At 34.3% G+C, this 19,852-nt stretch overlaps 1 protein-coding gene across 21 annotated transcripts in view; it reads left to right on the top strand.

The window, feature by feature from the left end:
• The window catches only part of SOX5 (SRY-box transcription factor 5), a 1,038,078-nt gene that overhangs the window by 964,698 nt on the left and 53,528 nt on the right, over positions 1-19,852 (top strand). Inside the window, exon 1 of one of the 21 annotated variants that reach the window (XM_054445340.1) lies at positions 18,388-18,461. The exons of the other annotated variants lie outside the window; for them this stretch is intronic. Coding sequence (XP_054301315.1) covers positions 18,456-18,461 — 6 coding nt within the window. The 5' untranslated portion in view covers positions 18,388-18,455. Of the gene's footprint in view, positions 1-18,387; positions 18,462-19,852 lie in introns of those variants that run through there. 21 annotated transcript variants of the gene reach the window in all.

Genomic DNA, 19,852 nt, shown 5'->3' with positions numbered 1-19,852 from the left:
CAATAGGTAGAAATATTTAATGAAAATTATTGTACACAATACATTGACAGTAGGAGTATACATACGCCACTTTTAAGATCTATTTCAGTTGTTTAATGGACCGTGCATCTTCTGTGCTTAATGTATATCTAAGGCCTGGTCTGCTTTTCTTTATAATCACAACAGCATGTAAGTTTTTAAAACTTGGTAATAATTTTAACATTTATTAAATACATTTAATTTTAAAGTAGTGATAATTTTAGTGTTTCTGTGGACCAGCGGTTTTCATGTATTACCTGTAAAGAAAAATGTACTTTGGATAAAATAAATAGCTGTAGCAGCATAGTCATTGTCACACGCAGATACATCTGTGAGGTATTATTCTCTGTTTTTTCCCTTGATTTATTGATGTGATTTCACATCACGTTTCATAATGAGGCTTTACCTCAGGACATTTTGCTTTATGATTTTAGGATATGTAGCTCACTTTTAAATGGCTGATGGATTTTTTTTCTTACACCTTCAATCACTTTTTATCATTGATACCTTCTCACCAGATTACTTATACAAATCATCATGAAGCTTTTGATCAGTCAGCCTCATCCATTTATGCATCTACTCATTTGTCCATTCACTCATTTATCCATTCAAATGTTTATTGAGCAGTTGCTACAATGATTTTTTTTTAGGTAACCATGGAAAATGCTAAAGTAACTGAAAGTTTGCTTTGCTAAGATTAGGAAATTGCTTTATGAACTATATAGTTCTATACATTCATAGAACCTTATAGACTTTGTGCAAAAGAGAATGATTATTTCGGTAGTGTCAGAAATCTGCCACATCCTGTGGTGTTATATACCTCTGTTTATTTAATACAAGTGGAAAAGTAGATTGTGTTTCTATAGCCGTGATTATACATTATTTAAAAATATAGTTCTTCTTTGAAATTCTATGACTTTTTGAAAGTGAGCCTTTATGAATTTTCTATCATATAAAGTTTAAGAAAACTTTATGTGGTTTATAGTGGGTGTTGTACTTCTTTCCATCCACAATTATTGTAAAATACACAAAGGTTTAACTAAGAATAAAGTGCCTCTTTTCAAGTAACAACAATTTAATAAAAATATGCCCTTTCTTTGCTCAGTGCCCTCTAGCATACTGTCCACAACCACTCTTACTGTCAGAAAAGATTTCTTCAGTGTGTTTGTGTTTTAGCTCAGCAGTAAAATGTAGTGGGTTAAAAATAGCCACACCAATAAGTAATACTGTTGTCATTTTAATGAAGAACATGGCCAAAAACATACAACCTATAGTAAATAAAGAGGACCCATTACAATACATGAATTTACTTTCTTGTAGCCTGGAATTGACATTTATACATAGCATAATAAACATTTTGACTTCTCAAAGCTATTTTATTCATGTATAATAGCCATCATTTACTATCATATTTATGTTTTTAGGCAATCAATTATGAATGTCTTGGGGGTATTTTCTGTGTGTTTTATTGGCAAATGTTCATGTCTATGTTACCATAAAATAGAGTTATTTTATTAAAGAGTTTTGTGTTATCTACATACCTACCTGTCATTAACCAAATTGATGGTTTAAGTTAAAAGTGTATTTGCTGTTTGGAACAATGGAATCATAAGTCACATCCAGGTGATGATGTGAGGATAATGATCTTATTGATAGCTGTCAAAAATTAACCATCTTCTCTGAGTTGTATTGCCTGCCTTTCTTTCTGGGTATGCCTTTGCCTTTGACTCAGAACTCTAGAGAAGGACACAAACAAAACTTATTTGCAATTAGCAAAAAATGGAAGGGGGGAATCGAAAGGAGGGGGCTCCAAAAGACTGTAAAATTGTGCAGCATGAGTCCTCTGATGCATGCTGTTTTCAATCTGCTGTGTGCCAGTTGGAGGCTTGGGGAGTGTGTGCGCGAGAGAGAAAGGATAATGCTGAGAAATGATAGAGTGGCTGTGACCTCCAAGCTCAGCCTGGAAATCCAAGACATTGATTTCACTTAGCATTCCTGCTGAGAAATCTGGCGGAGTTCAGTTGTAATAAAAGAACAAGATTCTGTTCTAATGGTAATGGCGTATGACAGACATATCACTTTGTCTGTCCTCAGCACCAGAGAGAGGAGAATTGGAGAAAGGTCACCTGACCTGCCTGTGGTGTTATACGAGTGCTGTACTGAGCTTTGAACTGCCGCCCAGGAACATAATTATTTATAATATTAAATGATAAACCTTTAGAGGACTCACAGTGAACCTCTGAAAACGGCACACTGGAATTGTGTTCTGTAAATGTGAAAACACAAAAAGAAATCTGGTCTGTTCAAAATCTGCATTCAAGAACGTGCATATTGCTGCTTGTTGAGTTACAGGTCCTTGAACTTACTGTTTGTGAACTGTTTGCATTAATGCCTGACATATTGTCATGAGTTACTTTTTCTTTTCTCAATGCCTTGGTTTTACTAGTCCCAAGCCAAATATATATATATATATATATATATATATATATATATATATATATATATATATATATATATATATATAATTTCCCCCCACCATGGTCTATCTTACCAAAGACTGGATGATACAGAATTAAGAGCATTGACAGATTTTAAAAATTTCTCAGCTGTTACAATAAAATTTTTCTAAATACTTGTACACTTGTCTCTTTAGCAATTATTTAATTTGTTCCCTTTTGGATCTTACTCTGGGACTATTTTTTTCATTGACCCACAAAAGCGAATATGTTTAGCTCTTCACAGATATTATTCTAGCTCTTGTGTGTCCTAACAGCTATGTTTATGGCTAAATGTTGGCAAATAAGTCTGAGTGAAAGTGTAAAACCTTGAACTTTTATGACAAGAGATCCTGTTTAATGAAAATTATAAAAATAATTCTACCTTCTCACATTAAAGAAAATTATTTAATTGAGGTATTGTTAAGCAGTACTGACGTTTGAATCACATATACAATAACGTTGCTTTGAGTCTGCTTATAGCCTTAACAAATGTTTTAATTATTTGCTTGTAGTTTAACTTTCTGCCACAGAATGAACCAATATGCAATGTATTCAGCAACTTTCATTTTTGTACCACATATTTATTTAAATGAATTTCCACATACTTTCTTGTAGTCTTTTAAGAGACTAGGTGACCTTTGCTTTGTTATAGTAATTGATCTTTTGATACATTTGTTTTCTAAGAATAAATTATTTCTTTTAAATTTAATGGAATCAATATCAGGCTTAAAACAGTTACTTTAGGAGGAAGAGTATTTAGACTCAGTTTCACACACAGCTCTTATAATTGTTAGTTATGAATAGGCTTATAGTTCTATGTTATCAAGAAGTCCTCAAATGTTATAGGTGTGCTAAACATCCAAACTTCACATTGTAAGTGTTCTGCCATTGTAAAAGTAGCTACCTCTTGGGAAAATCCTAAGAGCAACTTGTAAATACTATTAAACCTCCCTTGGTGTTTGATGGAAACTTACATATTGCCTGCAGCAGCCAAGAACAGTCAGTTTTAAAAGCTGATGACAAGAGAGAATTCCTGGGTGCTTTTCTTTTAACCTTGCCATGACCCTAGTCATACCCCAAGTCACAGTTGTGTTTCTATCAATGGCAAGAGCACACAGATTGTCCGAATCAATTTTTTGTTCTTTTCGAATACTTCTGACAGTGATGTTCCCATTTGCTCAGCAGTAGCACCTGGGAGTATGACAAGGAAAAGAAACGTTTCTCCGACAAGCCGGAAATGGCCCTAAGCAGCTGACCAGACACAATCAGATTCTTTGAGCTGCACTATCCTTATAATATTGCTTCAAATTCAGAAGCAAAAACTGGAACTTTATTGTTATGTGATCCTCTTTCAAAGGCATAGTAAAGATTTTGCCCGATGTGGTGCCATGTGTTTCTGTTGGTAATATCAGCAGTGCCGATGACTCCTATTAGGGAACGTATTTTTTTGCTGAAATGGTACCAATCACAGTTTCATGCTATCAAGTAAACGTTATATCAATACACACTAATCTGTAGGGTAGAATTTTGTAGTTTAATACTATGAGTCACAATTTGTGGTACACATACACACCAGATTACTTAGCAATATGCTAGCAGTACGAGAAATCAGAGGATAATCAAAATTCATCTTGATTGAGGATTAGTTCTCACAGGCGATTTGGGAAATGAAAGCATTTTTGGTAATTTGAGACAACGTTTTATAATGCCAAGTGGGGAAAAAGGCAGAAAACAAACCGCACATACAGCATAATCACAACAAAGTCTACCTACCACTAACACAAAGTATAAAACATTATTTTTACTATCGTGAGAAAAATGTTAAAGATAAAGCACAAGAGTGGCCGGGTGCGGTGGCTCATGCCTGTAATCCCAGCACTTTGGGAGGCTGAGGCGGGTGGATCACGAGGTCAGGAGATCCAAACCTTCCTGGCTAACACGGTGAAACTCCGTCTCTACTAAAAAATACAAAAAATTAGCTGGGCGTGGTGGCGGGCACCTGTAGTCCCAGCTACTCGGGAGGCTGAGGCAGGAGAATGGCGTGAACCCGGGAGGCGGAGCTTGCAGTGAGCCGAGATTGTGCCACTGCGCTCCAGCCTGGGCGACAGAGCGAGACTCCGTCTCAAAAAAAAAAAAAAAAAAAAAAAAAGATAAAGCACAAGACAACAAAGAGACTTCATGAGTTTGAAATGGACTAGGAAATGCTAACGCCTCCACAGGAATATTTCCATGGTGAAAAGTTCAAAAAGCACTGCTCAATATAACCATAACCTCATTTAATAGATTTCACATTTCATCTGACCATGAGAAATTTTGAGTGGTAGTTTCTAGAGGTGTTATTTCCAATATGTTAAAGTTTTAGAATACTACTATTTGATTTACTCTGAGAGCTTTTCAGGTCAAAATCTCAAATCGTGACTTACTACACAGGGCTAAAACTGCTCTGTGAATGCAGTATTTCTAAGTAATTCACAGTGCTGAAATAGTATTAATAAAAGAGGAGCCGCCATTTATCGCTATATATCAGCATCAAATCACTGATCCATCCTGAAACTGTTGGGCCTGGTACTTTTGTAGATTCCATTTCTCCCACAAGTTCAGGACAGAAAGGGGTATTAGCCTCAGCTAATTATAACCGCATTTAAATTGACCATTTTCTAGTCTTAACAGTATCTGGCATTTGACTTAAATGCTAGAATCTCCCTAATAAATTGCTCTGTATTCTTTGTTAAGTAGCTATTGAAAACCCCTTTCTCTCCTTTATTTCAGTATCTGTGAAATAACTATTTTGTTAGCCTTTGAGATGTAAGATGGATGTGTCATATACTCAAGAGGTGAATTCATCTAAGAAGAATCACCCCATAGAGTTAAACTGCAAATGCAGTCCATTATCATTATCATCACTTCCTGGGTGGGACATATTTACAGTGGATATAACATAGTCGCCCTGTCATTTTAAATAAAATAGTTTTCTTTTTGTGGTTCTGTGTTGCTACATGGAAATAAGTTAAATGAAATGTTATCAACAGAACCCCTGTGATGAGTCTCCTCCTCTCCTTTTCATCTTTATTCAGTTGATGGAAATCTCAAACAGCTAGGTACTTAAACAGAGGCTTTTCTGAGCTCTGTGGTATTAAATGTCCAAATAGATCATTAGGTGAAATATTCTTATGACGCAGAAAGTTGAGGGTTGGTCACATTTTTACCATAAAAACAATAAAAATTATAAAAGAGGCTAGTTGTAAACTCAGCGTTAAATGAAAAAAGCAAAATATGCAGAATGATTTAGGTAATGTCCTTTGAATTTTACCAGCCTGGGCTGTGTATCCCAGTATACTGATTTTGTTTTAACAGAAACATCTCATGCACACAGCGTGGTGAGCCATGTCAAAGCTTTTTAATAATGCACACCATGGGGAAAGAAGAGGATGTGGAGCATGTGCAGACTCAGGAAGATCCACAGAATCAGATTTTTTAAGGCAAACTTGCAGTGTAAAGTAGGTGCAACCCAAAGTAGATTTCACCATCTAAAAATCTGTGTGTTTGAAACATTGTAATCAAAAACAGCAGGTAGTTAAAACCTAAGTCGTTTAGGGAAATAAAAACAGAACAATAAGAAAGGATGTCTGGATATAGGAGTATCTGATAAAACCTCAATGAATATCATAGCTGAAAATGCTAAGTCATTATTGTGTCAGAGACTGAGAAAGCAAAAGTACGTTTCTGTAGTTACTCTTTTTTGGGGGGGAATCATTTATAATTTTGACTTCCTAAAGCGTACTTTAAAACAGTTGAAATCTTTTATTTTTTATGCTAAATTATTGATTATTGCCTCCTTTGGAGCTGTCGATAATCAACTCCTTTTTATCACTTTAGCCGTCACCTGTACTGGAACTGTTTGGTTTGAGACTTGATACGTGAAACTAGGGAGGACTATTCTTAATGTCAGAGTTGGTTCCCTCTCTGAATTAAATATATGTTGCTTACACGTTCTTACTTATTCATAAAAGAAGAAGAATTTTAGCAGTCTCTCTTACAGAGATGCCTCAAAGTATAAATTTGTTTGTAAAATGACAACAATTACTGACGTCTTATTTAGGTTGATGGAAAATAGTATATATGCAAAATTATTCAATAGATTTTATCTAGATTTTCCACTAGAGAAAATGAAGAATACTAATAGTATATTATTTCAACATTACAAAACGGAGAGCAGAAAGAAAACAATATACTGACTAAACAGAGGTAGACGTGAGGGTTGGAAAATAGACATGTAATATTCTAAACTGAAGATAACTTAAAAACCCGAAGTACTCAAAAGTTGTATTTGTATGATAAAATGTATAAGACATTTTATTTATAGAGGTATGGAAGCTTAAGTTGGAAGCCCAGAAGGTATTCAGTCCAAGACACAATAACCCAGTCTCAAGGTCACTTTGCTTCTGCCTAGAGTCTCACAATGTCAAGGAGTCCACCAGTTAATGAGACAGCATTGTCTTATTCAGAATAAGTCCTTTTTGTTATTTTCTTCATTTTTATGGATTTAGGAGTACAAGTACAGTTGTGTTACAAGGATATATTGCTTAGTGGTGAGGCCTAGGCTTTTAGTGTGCTCATAACCGGAATAGCGTACATTGTGCCCAACAGGTAGTATTTCAGAATAAGCCTTAATATCACAATGTTCTTATTTAAAGAGAACTGAAAGCATCTTTTCCAAGACTTTTTCTTGTGGTTTCACTGAATAATAATTACATAAGTCAGTTCTCTTTGAGTTGCAAGTGATAGAAAATGGAAGTACATTCGGTCACAATTTTTTTTTTTTTTTTTTTTTTTTTTTTTGAGAAAGAGTGTCACTCTGTGGCCCAGGCTGGAGTGCAGTGGCACAATCTGGGCTCACTGCAAGCTCCGCCTCCTGCGTTCGCGCCATTCTCCTGCCTCAGCCTCTCAAGTAGCTGGGACAACAGGCACCACCACGCCCAGCTAATTTTTTTTGTATTTTTAGTAGAGACGGGGTTTCACCGTGTTAGCCAGGATGGTCTCGATCTTCTGACCTCATGATCCGCCCGACTCGGCCTCCCAAAGTGCTGGGATTACAGGCGTGAGCCACTGTGTCCGGCCCACAATTTTTTTTTTAAGAAGTTCTTCTGATTTCATGTGCGGTTTAATCAGGATCCCAAACAATATCTTACAGAGTTGATTTGTATTTCCTAGCTCTGCTCTTTTTTCATTCTTAAAAGGATGGTCCCTTTTTAGTGTTCTGTAGCACCCTGTGTTTACATCTACCATTCACTGATTCAACAAATATTATTTCTATCATGTATCAAGTTTAGTTCAAGCCAGTAGAACTACAGCTGTAAACAAAACAGTAGTACTCTTACAATTTCACAATTGTAATGGGGAGAAGCAAACTATGAGCAATTAAACAAATGGATAATTTTGTGCATGGTAAGTGATACGAAGAAAATAAAACAATGGTCAAAGATAGTGTGCTGGGGACAAGAAAGGGAATCTTCTTGGGAGAGAGCTTTAAGGGAAGCCCTCTCTGAAATCGTGAAAAGGAGGACACCTGTAAAGGTGTAAGGAAAGGTGGTTATTCTAAACAGGAGGGAAAGTAATTGCAAAGACTCTAATATGTGAATGAGATTAGTGAATTCAAGGTTCAGAGAAAAGGCTGGGGTAGCTAAAGTGCAGTGAACATGAAGGAGAATGATAAGGAGTCAGGTTGGGAAATGAGAAAGACCAGCTCCTATAGGATTTTTTCATGTTCAGGACTTTGAATTATATTCTAAATATATTCATTTTTAAAGATAAATGATATATTTTCTATCTGTCACACTACTTATCAAGCTATTGTTATTATGTACTCATTGTCTTCCTCTCTTAGGTATTATGTCTTTGTACCAAAGGAATTTTTTGATCTCCTGTGCCAATTAATTAATTAATTAATACTTTAAGCGCTTCCACAGCACTTCCTTAGAAACATACTGGAATTTGAGCCCTAATGACATATCCTGGATGTTGCTGTTGGAGAGACATAATTCCACAAATATTTGTTAATTGCCTGTGATGTGTTGGAGTCCTGGGACCTGAGGATAGTGGTCAACAGTGTAGATAGATATGTGTGCTCATGTAGCACAGTGTATAAAGTGAGGGATATGAAGAAGAATGTAGATAGAGACAATCAGATATAGTTTAAGAAGGGCAGCAAGTACGGACCAGGAGTGTGGATTCAACACGGAATATTTCCTGTTTGTTATTTTTTTTTTTCCAGATTCATTTCATCAGCGGGTTTTCACTGGCAATATAGGAAAACACATACAATTGATAGTACCTGTCACCACTTATGTGAAGCAAATTACAAAGTCAACTTTTTAGATGATATTTTGACACTAACACTATTACATGAGTATTCATTTTAAAATAGTCAGCTTAAAAAACTATAATTTCTACATACTAGTGTTCATAAGAGTTTTGGAGCTCTTGTTTTACTTAATGTCTTTTAAGTAGATAAACAAGTCACATAAGAAAAAACACCCAAATTTCTGATTAGTGTGGTTTTTGCTTTCATATATTTTTAAATCCCACTTCTCTCTCTCTCTTTCTCCTTTTTTCTCTTCCTTCTTCTCTACCTCTTTCCAGTTAGTATATGCTTTTTAAAAGTCACACCTCCTGTCATATAAACATGCAACGCCACCGACTTAACAAAGAAAAACACCAAAAACTTCTGTAAAACTTTTATAAAATTTATTTAAATAATGTTATTTTCTTGGTAACAAAAAATTATATCATTTATTTAAACATGTACTTTCTTAAAGCACTTAATATTCAATTTATATTAGTGAGATTGATGAGTTTATATACAAAGATCTAATACATCAGTTTTATTGCATTATATTTCATAAAATGAGATTCTTTTTAGTTTTACCTGTTTTCACATTCACTGATGTACATACAATATGGTAGTGGCATTAATTGCACAAAACTAATGTAAGGAGCAATAGAGATTATTTTAATCCAGAGCCTATCCAAAATATTATAAGAAAATGAGGTTCTCCATCATTATTCATATGGTTTCTCATTACTGCTAACAATCAGCTGAAGAGCCCAGTCATTCTTAATTATGGTTTTTAAAACAAAGACCAGAAATTGTATGACTTGATTAGTATTAAATGTGGGAGAAAAGGTCTTCAACAGATGCAGTGGTATAATTTACATTAACTGAATTGTTTAGAGTCTGTGTAATACGATCAGGGGAATTTGTAAGCACATATTCCTTGTCTTATGTATTGTAAATTTGGAGAACATAAGAAACATGGACTACCTATTTGAAATTTAGAAAAACTATTTTTTTAAGGAAACAGTAATTTTTTTTTTTTTTTTTTTTTTTTTTTGAGACAGAGTCTAACAACTCTATCACCCAGGCTGGAGTGCAGTGGCGCGATCTCGGCTCACTGCAACCTCTGCCTCCCAGGTTCAAGCAATTCTCCTGTCTCATCCTTCTGAGTAGCTGGGACTACAGGTGCCTGCCGCCACACCCAGCTAATTTTTGTATTTTTAGTAGAGATAGAGTTTCACCATGTTGGTCAGGCTGGTCTCCAACTCCTGACCTCAGGTGATCCACACGCCTCAGCTTCCCAAAGTGCTGGGATTATAGGCATGAGCCACTGTGCCCAGCCCAGAGTAATTTTATATCTCTTATTTAAATTGAATATGTATTTGAAATTTTGTCTATACTGAAATAAGAATTTTGCTCATTGAAATCTTCAGCTTATCAATATTAAATTTGAAACGTGCACTCTCAATGGTTCAGAATTATTGAATATTGCTAAGAAACTGATTATCAGACCGCTGCTCAAAAAATAAAAGTTTCTAAATATCAAGAATAGGTAGGAATTTCTCTAAACCCAAGTCATATACCAGGTTGTAATGGGAAGAACGTGCTCCTTTTCTAGTCTTGAATCTCCTTGTACATAGTATCTTTTGATGCTTCTTAGAATTACACGCTTCGCCTTGTGAGCTGCAGGACTTAAATTGCAATATCCCACAGCTTTTAGCAGTTGCATTTTCAAATGTGAACTAGCTGATTCCATTGGGTGACTTTTTCAGAACCCAACAGTTTAAGAAATATGGTTTATCATTTTGGTTTTTAAAAAGATGAGGATCCAGACTTCTAAATTTATAGAAAATTGAGAGAATTTTCCTTTTTCGGGTCTTATCAGAATAATATGAAAGAAAAAATGTATACTCAAATAGATAAAAATGTATTTTCTCTCAAATTTTTTGCCAATACCAAAAAAGTCTAATAACCTCACATTTTTACGAAACCACAAATTACATTTTCTTAAAGCTCTGTTGTAGTGCTTTGCAAGGCCAATTGCCAGCATTGGGTTTCTGTGGGAGACTTTCATTTAAATTGGACCTTTAAAGAACCAAGGAATCTTATTTTTTTGTACTTTATTATATAATTTGAGCTGTAATGATTTGCTTTACAATTTTGATGACTTTTGGCAGTGTAGATATTTCATAAATAGGAGAAAAATAAATTGAGACCAGAAATAGAAAGGATGAAATACTACAAAAATTCTTCTCTTATGGTATTTCCAGTAGCACTTAAAATAACATAAGAAAAAAAATACTGTTGTGAAGTATGTTTTAAGAAGCATTGTGACAGCAACAGGAATGTCTTTAAATAGGTACAGATTTGTGTTTTCTATACTTCTCTATGCAACTCTTCTGAGGATCAAAGTTTCATTTTAAGTCAGTGGGAGCTCAATATTCAGGTCAACCCTACATGAATACAGGGCAAGACAAGAATTTTGGGTCAAATGATGGAATTTTTAGTGCCAGTTTTCATGCAAATAGCACTGTCGTTTATCTAAAAAATGATGATTCTGGTCCCATTTGAAGAGAACCTCCAGGTAATTTGTGTTTGTTTTGATTTTGCTTATCTTTTTCTATTAGCATTCATTAAGTTGCACTGAACTAGAATTCTGATCTGTTCTATCTAGGACTATAATTTATGGAGTTACGACAAAATAAGTGAAGGAGATATCAATTCCATAGGATGGACCACATTAGAAACATGTCTTCTATCTATTGAATTTTAAATAGCTGGCCCCTAATGGGCTCTTAACAAATGTACACCTGATTAATGTTTGCATTATAATAACTAAATCTTAATATGAATTGAACCCTAGTTATCATAGTTTGTAATATCGTTTTCACCGTTTCAATCTTTGCAAAATCATACTTAACTAATACAACACAATCTAAGAGAATGTGTCTGTATAAGGATTTTTTTTTTAACTGCAGTAATATGCTTTCTAGCTATTGTTAAGGTGAACTTTTGAACCTTTGTATAACTATATTTTTTTTAGAATTTGAGCACATAAAATAAGACATTGAGAATTTAATAAGACAAAAAGAAATAAGATTTTTTAAAAAATATTTTTTCAAAATATATTTGAGTCCTGCTTTAAAAAACAAGATCCACTTAGAGTAGATAGTTAATAAAATATAACTTGTCATAAATGAGTTATCGTCTACTGGGTAAGGAGAGATGAGAATGTTTTCCTTGGGAAAGAGACATGTTGCTGATCTGTTCCAAGGAAGAGACATTGCATTTTGCTTGAAACAAAGCAATATGTTGTTTATGTAAATTTTTAAAAATCATGTAGTGACTGTTATTCACAGATGAGGTTTCTAGAATTACTTTTAGAAAGATGTCCAAACAACTTCTATAGAGGATTCTTCAGTAAACCTTTTGAGCACCTCTAATATGCTGGACACTTTGGTAGAATAAAAAAAGAACAGCAGTTAACACACAGTACAATATAATGGGGAAAACAAACAAGTAAGCCAACAATTAAAATACTGTAGGCTAAGTGCTATTCAAAGAATAATATGGAGGTAAGGAAGAAACTTTGTAACATAACCTGGGGAGAAATAGGAGAATAAGGAAAAGGGTTCCAGAAGATGTGACATTTAGAAGGTTTTTGAAGGAAAATGGAAACAGTCTGTGCAAGGACACATAGGTATGAATGAATAAAAGGTTGGATTTTATCTGAATTTTGGAGAAAGAAACAAGGTTGAGTGTAAGACATCTGTAGAACTTTGTGAGTGAATTCAAGAAGAATGAAAATATAAAGATACAAGTGTGTAACAAATGAAGTCTAATTTCCTTACCATGGCATTCTGCAATCTAGCCCCACCTACCTCACTAGCCTAATTAATACTTCTGCCTTTCTCCCAGTTCCAGAAATGTATACTTCAAATGAAATCACTTTCTCAGGTATCATGCTATTTCAATTCTTCTTGCCTATGTTTGTGACACTGGACCTTTCTGGGTTGCTTCTGCCCTGTTCATTTCACTTTTCTCTCTTTTTTAGCACCACTAGTAATATAATATCCATCTAAACCGTCATTTCTGTATAGAATTCTAAATAGAATTTGCTATTACATCATATGTCAACCCACTGCACAAACACATACTCCTTGAATAGTATCAAAGCACCCTTATAATACTTCATTCTACTTGTCTTCCTTTGTATGATCCTGAATCCCATGAGGGTAAGGATTATAGCTTAATCATCCTTAGCACCAAGCACAATACTTGGCTTGTAATTAATGCTCTACTTCTTTTAGAAGAATAAATACTTTATCAAAGGTCAATGGTTTGGATCATTGGAAGATAATGCAGTATGAGTAGAATAAGATTGTACCTAAGAAATATGAAACAATGTTATCTATACAAAATGACTATGAAATTTAAAAGTAAGATTTGTTCTTATTTAACCTGTCAGTCTAGGTGAAATATACTGAATTTAGGAAATATGAGCCTTTGATCACTGGAAAGATATTATCTATAGTGAACCATGCCTTACTTCCCAGCCCTTACTGTGCTTTGAATAAAGTATTCACCATTTACCTCTTTTTGCCCTGGTTCTGATTGTGAAATTGGGTTTTTTAGATATCTTGAAATTAGGAAAGGTGTACTGTAGAAAACTCAGCGATATTTAGGTCAGGTATAAATTAATTAATTGGCAGTCTGTTTTATGCATTACCTCCATGAGTTTGTTTACTGTGAATACATCTTTAAGTGAGTGACCTCCCTTACATAAGCTGCTGAAAAATCAAGTCGATCCTGAAATGAAAGGCACAGCCTATACAAATATTGTCCAGTTTTGTTATATTGTTTAATTGATAGTTCAAATAAAGTTTCAGGATGGAAAAAATTGTATTTCATTTTGTAAGGTTATTTTTCTCTGCTTCTCTTTTATGCAAAAAAAAAATAGCTCAAAAATGGCAGAGAAACTTCCCACCCATACAAAGACATATTCGTTTATATTATTTGTATGGACATATTTATAGGTATGTATAGTCACACATCACTTAATGACGGGGATATGTCCTGTCATTGGGTGATTTCATTGTTGCATAAACATCATAGCATGTACTTATACAAACCTAGATAGTATAGGCTACTACACACTTAGGTTACATGATACAGCCTATTACTTCTAGGCTGCAAACCGGTACAGTATGTTACTCTACTGAATAGTGTAGGCAGGTGTAAAAAATGGTATTTGTGTATCTAAACATAGAAAAGATACAGTAAAAATGTGGTATTATAATCTTATGGGACCACTGTCCTATAGGCAGTCTATGGTTCACCAAAATGTTGGTGTTCCTATACAGTACATGACCATATATTTATATGTGTACATATGTGAGTGTATGTGTGTGTGTGCTATCCCATACTACAATAATCAAGAATACAGATCAATTTTATCTGGCAATGTAATGGACCAAAGCGACATTCAAAATAAGATAAAATCTAAGGCAAATATATTAATTCTGTCTCTTTAATTCATTCTAAAAAGTATGATCAAAACTCTTCTGTAATGATGTCATTACAGTTGCTATATAAAGTCTTTTATGGAATTCAGACTGTTAAATGTATTATTCTTTTAATGTTATGGGCTGGGAAAAATTAAACAAGGAGCATTACAGCTGAGTTTCACTACACATTAATTATTTTAATCGACTATTTCTTAAATGAATATCTGATAAATCTATCTTGCAATTCCTCATGCGTCATGACATGCTTAACTCAGTATAGACACTTAAGAATCATTATTCTGTGAGAGCTTTAATACAAATCCAAAATCGTTATAATTAAGATCAAACTCTTACCTTATGCTCAGTTCTAAGCCTTCTCATCTTTATTTGAATTTTCTTTGACCCATACCTTGAATTTAATATTGTAGTATCAATAGGCAGAATATATCATCAAGCTAAGCATCTTTAATAGGTTGAGAAAAAATATTTTGTCTCCAGAGCACAACATAAAAACTGGCCTTAACTGACATTCTGTATAAATAGTCATCACCCCTTGAAATTCTTTAAAGACATCAGTTCTCTCCTGGTCACTGCCATGAAGACAAAGAATGCCTTAATGACTCTATTGAGGTTATCATTAAAATAAAGGAGATTTGCAGACATCAGCTGTAAATCACTATAAAATGGCCGGTGGGTAACCTTTGACACAACTCATTTGAAATAAACCTGGGATGGATTCATAGCCTTTGGCCGAGCCAGTAAGTGGGCTAAAGGTCTTTTCCATCCTCTCCTTCATTTCTTGCAATATTAGATCCTCTCCAAGTGACTGGAAAGGAATTGGATGTATATAAATTGACATGTGTATTAAGTTGAAGGCATATAGGTCTATATAAATAATAGTGCTAAGGATGTTTATGGTGTTTATTTGAAATATGTATTCTTTTGATATAAATTTTAGGATCGTGAATACATTTTGAATTTATCATAGCTACTTTGTTAAAATACTTTATGATTTAGTGTCATAAAAATTTTGTGAGGGTCTCGACCAGTATTACTAAAATTGAACATTGCAAGGTCCCTATCTATGGGATAGAAAAAATTCTTCAGAATTAAAAAGAAATTACATGATTGCAATCTAATTTTTCAAAGAAATTATTGCTTAATGATTATTTTTCCTATTGGCATTTAAATAATAGAGAAGCAGCTTTGAAAAGTTGCCTAAGTTTACACCTCTATGACTTGGGTTCAAGTCTGAGGCTTCTTTAAGTATGACTGTTAGCAAATTTTTGAATATCTTCAACCTCCTTCTCTTTATCTGTGAAGTGGGGTTGATGATATCTCGTATTCTTGCTGTATGAATAAAATAAAATATATGGAGATGTTTTGTTAGTTGTAAAATTTAGATGTCAAGGAGTAAACAGTATTAGAAAATCAGCCCTGAAAAGTGAACAGCTATATAATAATTTAAATTATTTTTAAAACTTAGAAGTTTTTGGGTTATGAAACCCACTAAACATACTTTCATGGTTTTGTAATGTTTAACTTACTCTTCAAAATGTTTGTGTAACAAATAGTGTATTAGGCTTTAAGTATTTATTTCTTCTTTAAAAACCAGCTCTCTCCATGACAAAATTACATTATAAAATCAGCATTTCTTTTGGTGTAGGGAGAAGTTCTTAGGTAAAAATATATAAAAAATATATAATGTATAATTTCTGTATTTAAATAGACCTATACTGTGCCTTTTATTTATTCACTAATAGGTTAATTATGAGAGAAGAAAAAAGGAAAGAACACTTTAAGTCAATCATAATTGACAAATAATTGCTTTGATGAATATGTTGAGGAGGGGAAAATAATCTTTAGGTCATTTCTAGTAAAAATTCATCTAATCAAAAAAGCAAATTTTTGAGACTTAATCTTCCAACAACTCATGCCCTTGATATATTTTTGTAAGTTTTCAGACTTTTCAAGAAAAAAAAAGTGGTCTAAGGATTCACAGAATAAGGAAATGATAACTTTATGAAAAGTTGTAAAATTTAAACACCTAATATCCAAAATTCAAATCCAAGAATCAATCACTTTAGTGACAAAGAATTCAATCTAAATAATCCAAACGAAATGAAATGCAAGTTTTTTTTCCCCGTAAAACTCTTCCTTCATGACGTTGTTTTAGATTAATCATAATGATATTTATTTCGCTATCGAAGTTTCCTAGTCACTTACATTGCCTTAAAATGTTTTCTCTTCTAGTGTATAGATTTCTTCTCTCTCATGACCTGCCACTCTCTTGGGAATAGTGTTTGTGGAACAAATTAAAGAATTAACCTACCACTTGGGGGCAAAACAAGAGACGGGGTAGATGGCGCAACTGTTCTAATTTTGTGTTCATAAAGGAAAATTGCTAATTAAGTAGCCTTGTTGTCTGGGGAAATATTCGAGGTTCGTGATCTTGTGCTAAGGGGAACAAAAATGCAGACGCATACACACGGAGTGGGTTTAAGAGCGTAAAGTTTAATAGGCAAAAGAAAGGAGGGAGAGAGAGAGAGAGCGCGCGCCAGGAGAGCGCTTCCTCATGCAGAGGAAGGGGATCCTCAAGCGGGTTTCTGGGTTTGGGGAGAGATGTGGTCCATTTTATAGAGGGGCTTAAGGAAACCGTATTTGATTTACATAGGGCCCAGGAGATTGGTTTGACCAGGTGTCAGGTGTGCCATTTACACAGCCTGTGAATCTTTTATTATGCAAATGGGGTTTACCTGGCCGTCGCCACGACACCCACACAGGGGCGACAAAGAGAAGAGAGGAGATATCCTCCATGTTGAGTGTACCTGGCTTCTGACATAGCTGCCGGCATTTACCTATGCGAGCTTCTAGCTTGCGTATCTATGCTTGCAGCTTGATTTCTCAGGCTGCTTTTTGTTAGAAATGTTTTAGGGGCTGCTTTTTATTCAAGGAAAATTCCACTGAGAACTCCTTTACCCTCACTAACTGCCTAAATAATTTCTTACTAACTCCTATATCACTATTACTGTACTGCTCTTAACCTGAACAGTGGAACTCAGTCTAGGTTAAAGCAAGTGGGGTACGAGAAGTGAGTTTTGCATTTAAATTTTATTTTTACTTATTTTTGGACTTTTTACCTTTGTCTTCAATGACTGCCCCCTTTTCTCTATCTGTAATGAATGGAATGAAAAGAGTTGTAGTTTGGATGTACTGACCTAGTCAAGTCTCAAGTTAACGTTAATAGGAGGAAGCCTGTGGCTAAATAGTTCCTGAGGATGGCTTTGTTAGCAGACATCACTGAGTAGAAAGCAGTGAGTCCCAGGGACATCAAACTTTCAACTCTTAAGAGGAAAGCAAGGGAGCAAAGTTCTGAAGACTGAGAAGAACTGACATTCAAGTGGTGAGGAGAATTCATTACAAGAGATTTAAATATGGAGGGATACATTTTGGTAGTGCATATGTTCCTATTCTGTTATTCACAAGTCAAAGTAACATTTGCTCGATGTTATTTGCTCGATGAATGTGCATTGTACGTAAACGTAAATAGCTTTTGAAATGCTACAATAAAAACAATAAGAAAAACTTAGAATTTATTGAATTAGTTATTGATTAATCTCCACTATCCATTTAACATTTAGTAGTTAATAGTATCTAGTAAATTTTTTTTCTATTCCAGGTATATGTGGGTGTAAAGAGAGTACTCAGATGACTTTAAAAATGAAAATTTTCTTAAACTGTTTGAAATTTGATTATTTAGCCACCAGCTATTCAAGAAAACAACACAATAAAATGAAATACAGTGATATGAATGCTACAGTCAGTAACACTAGGGTGCTGCCTTAGGCTTCCCTAGCCTTTTCTTGCTTAATGTCTCATTCTAATGTTTAATCCATTAAACACACACACACACACACATGCATACCTGTCCTTCTGCAAGGTTCCGTACCTTAGACAATTTGGCCTTCACTCATCTGCCAAATATAAACCAATGCATGGTTTATATCAGTTAACTGTCGTAACTGTCATTACTCATAAAACAGTCAGTTATAGTGGGTTCACCAGACTGTTGGGGATTTGTGCCATAGGAGCTGTTGCATGCATGTATGTGAGCACTGGGAATGACTCTTTGATGTAATTAATTGGAGCTCATAATAAATGACTTATGCATAATGATGCTTTCTATTATTTCTCCCATTCTGCCAGGTTGCTATCTAAAGATGGTCTATCTGCGTATAACCAGACCAAACTTTTCGAAGATCTGAGAAAACATAAATCTCTCAGAGAGCCATAGATATATTTTTAAAAAGGAATTTTGGAGCCCTCTGGGAGTCCTTCAAAGTATTTCATTTTGTTGTTTCAAGTTCATCAGTGTTTCATTAATATTTTCATCAGTGGTTTCTTCCCCCCCCCCCACAATGGGCTATCCATGCCTTCATGTGGTATTTTTACTTCTCTTTTATATGACTCCAGTGGATCAAACCTTCTACCACTGATTTGCTTTGATGATGTTGTATTGTTCTGCTTTCCTTTTGATAGTAATTCCTTTTGTAGATTCCAGTAGAGATGCTGATGTGCTCATTTTGTACATTTAGCTTCAGGTGGAAATACCATTTCCAACATAGAGATGATAGTAGAATTTGATCAGCATGACTTCTATTTCTTTGTTTTATAAAGTTGTATTGCTCTGTGAGCTCCTGTTTTACTTTTTTTTGTCAATCTATTCCATCATTTAACAGCTGTGTAGTTGTTGGCTTATGTTTGTATACAAATCTTCAAGTGGAACTAACAGGAAAGTAACAATGACAAATGCTTTGTAATTATAAATTTAAGGACTTATCAGGTGGTGTCAAAAACACATTACATTTTCTTGTTCAAGGAGTGACCAACTCTTTAATTTCTCTAAAGCATTTTTAAAAGCTTTTGGAGATTTACATTTAGAGGTTAAAAAGAGGAACTGGTATGATTATTAACATCAGTTCTTACTGCTCTATGCTTCCTTTTAGCCTCTTGGTAGAAGAACTGTTAATCATTTTAAAAGATAACAGCAATCATCCAGCTGTAATGAACACTATAGGACAAAATAACCATTATTATTAGGAATTTGAAGTTGTCTGGGGACCAGAGGTTAAACAAAGTTGAATTGGAAACACCATACATTTCCTACTGGCTCATGTTATAACTGTTCTCATCACACATTATTGTTGACACATGTATTCCTCCCATTCTTCCTCTTTTCAAGTATAGTTAGAAAAGCTTACTCTGTGGAATTTCTATGAGTGGGTTTTCATCTGATATTGTAGGTTAAAGGGTCTTCCAATATGACATTCTTCTTGGTAAATATATGGAAACTGTATTTATACAGTATATTTATAGGACATTTTGGAAATAAAAAGTAAGGTTAGATAGAGAGTTAATCTAAAATGAAAAATTCAAAAGCTAAATTAGAGATCTTAAAGGGAAAGGAGAATAAATATTAAAAGAGAAGGAAGGAA

The sequence above is a fragment of the Pongo pygmaeus genome, chromosome 10 (assembly GCF_028885625.2).
Source record: "Pongo pygmaeus isolate AG05252 chromosome 10, NHGRI_mPonPyg2-v2.0_pri, whole genome shotgun sequence".
In the NCBI taxonomy this organism is placed as follows: Eukaryota; Metazoa; Chordata; class Mammalia; order Primates; family Hominidae; genus Pongo; species Pongo pygmaeus.
Note: the sequence above shows the minus strand (reverse complement) of the source record. Positions and strands in the feature narration are given on the sequence as shown.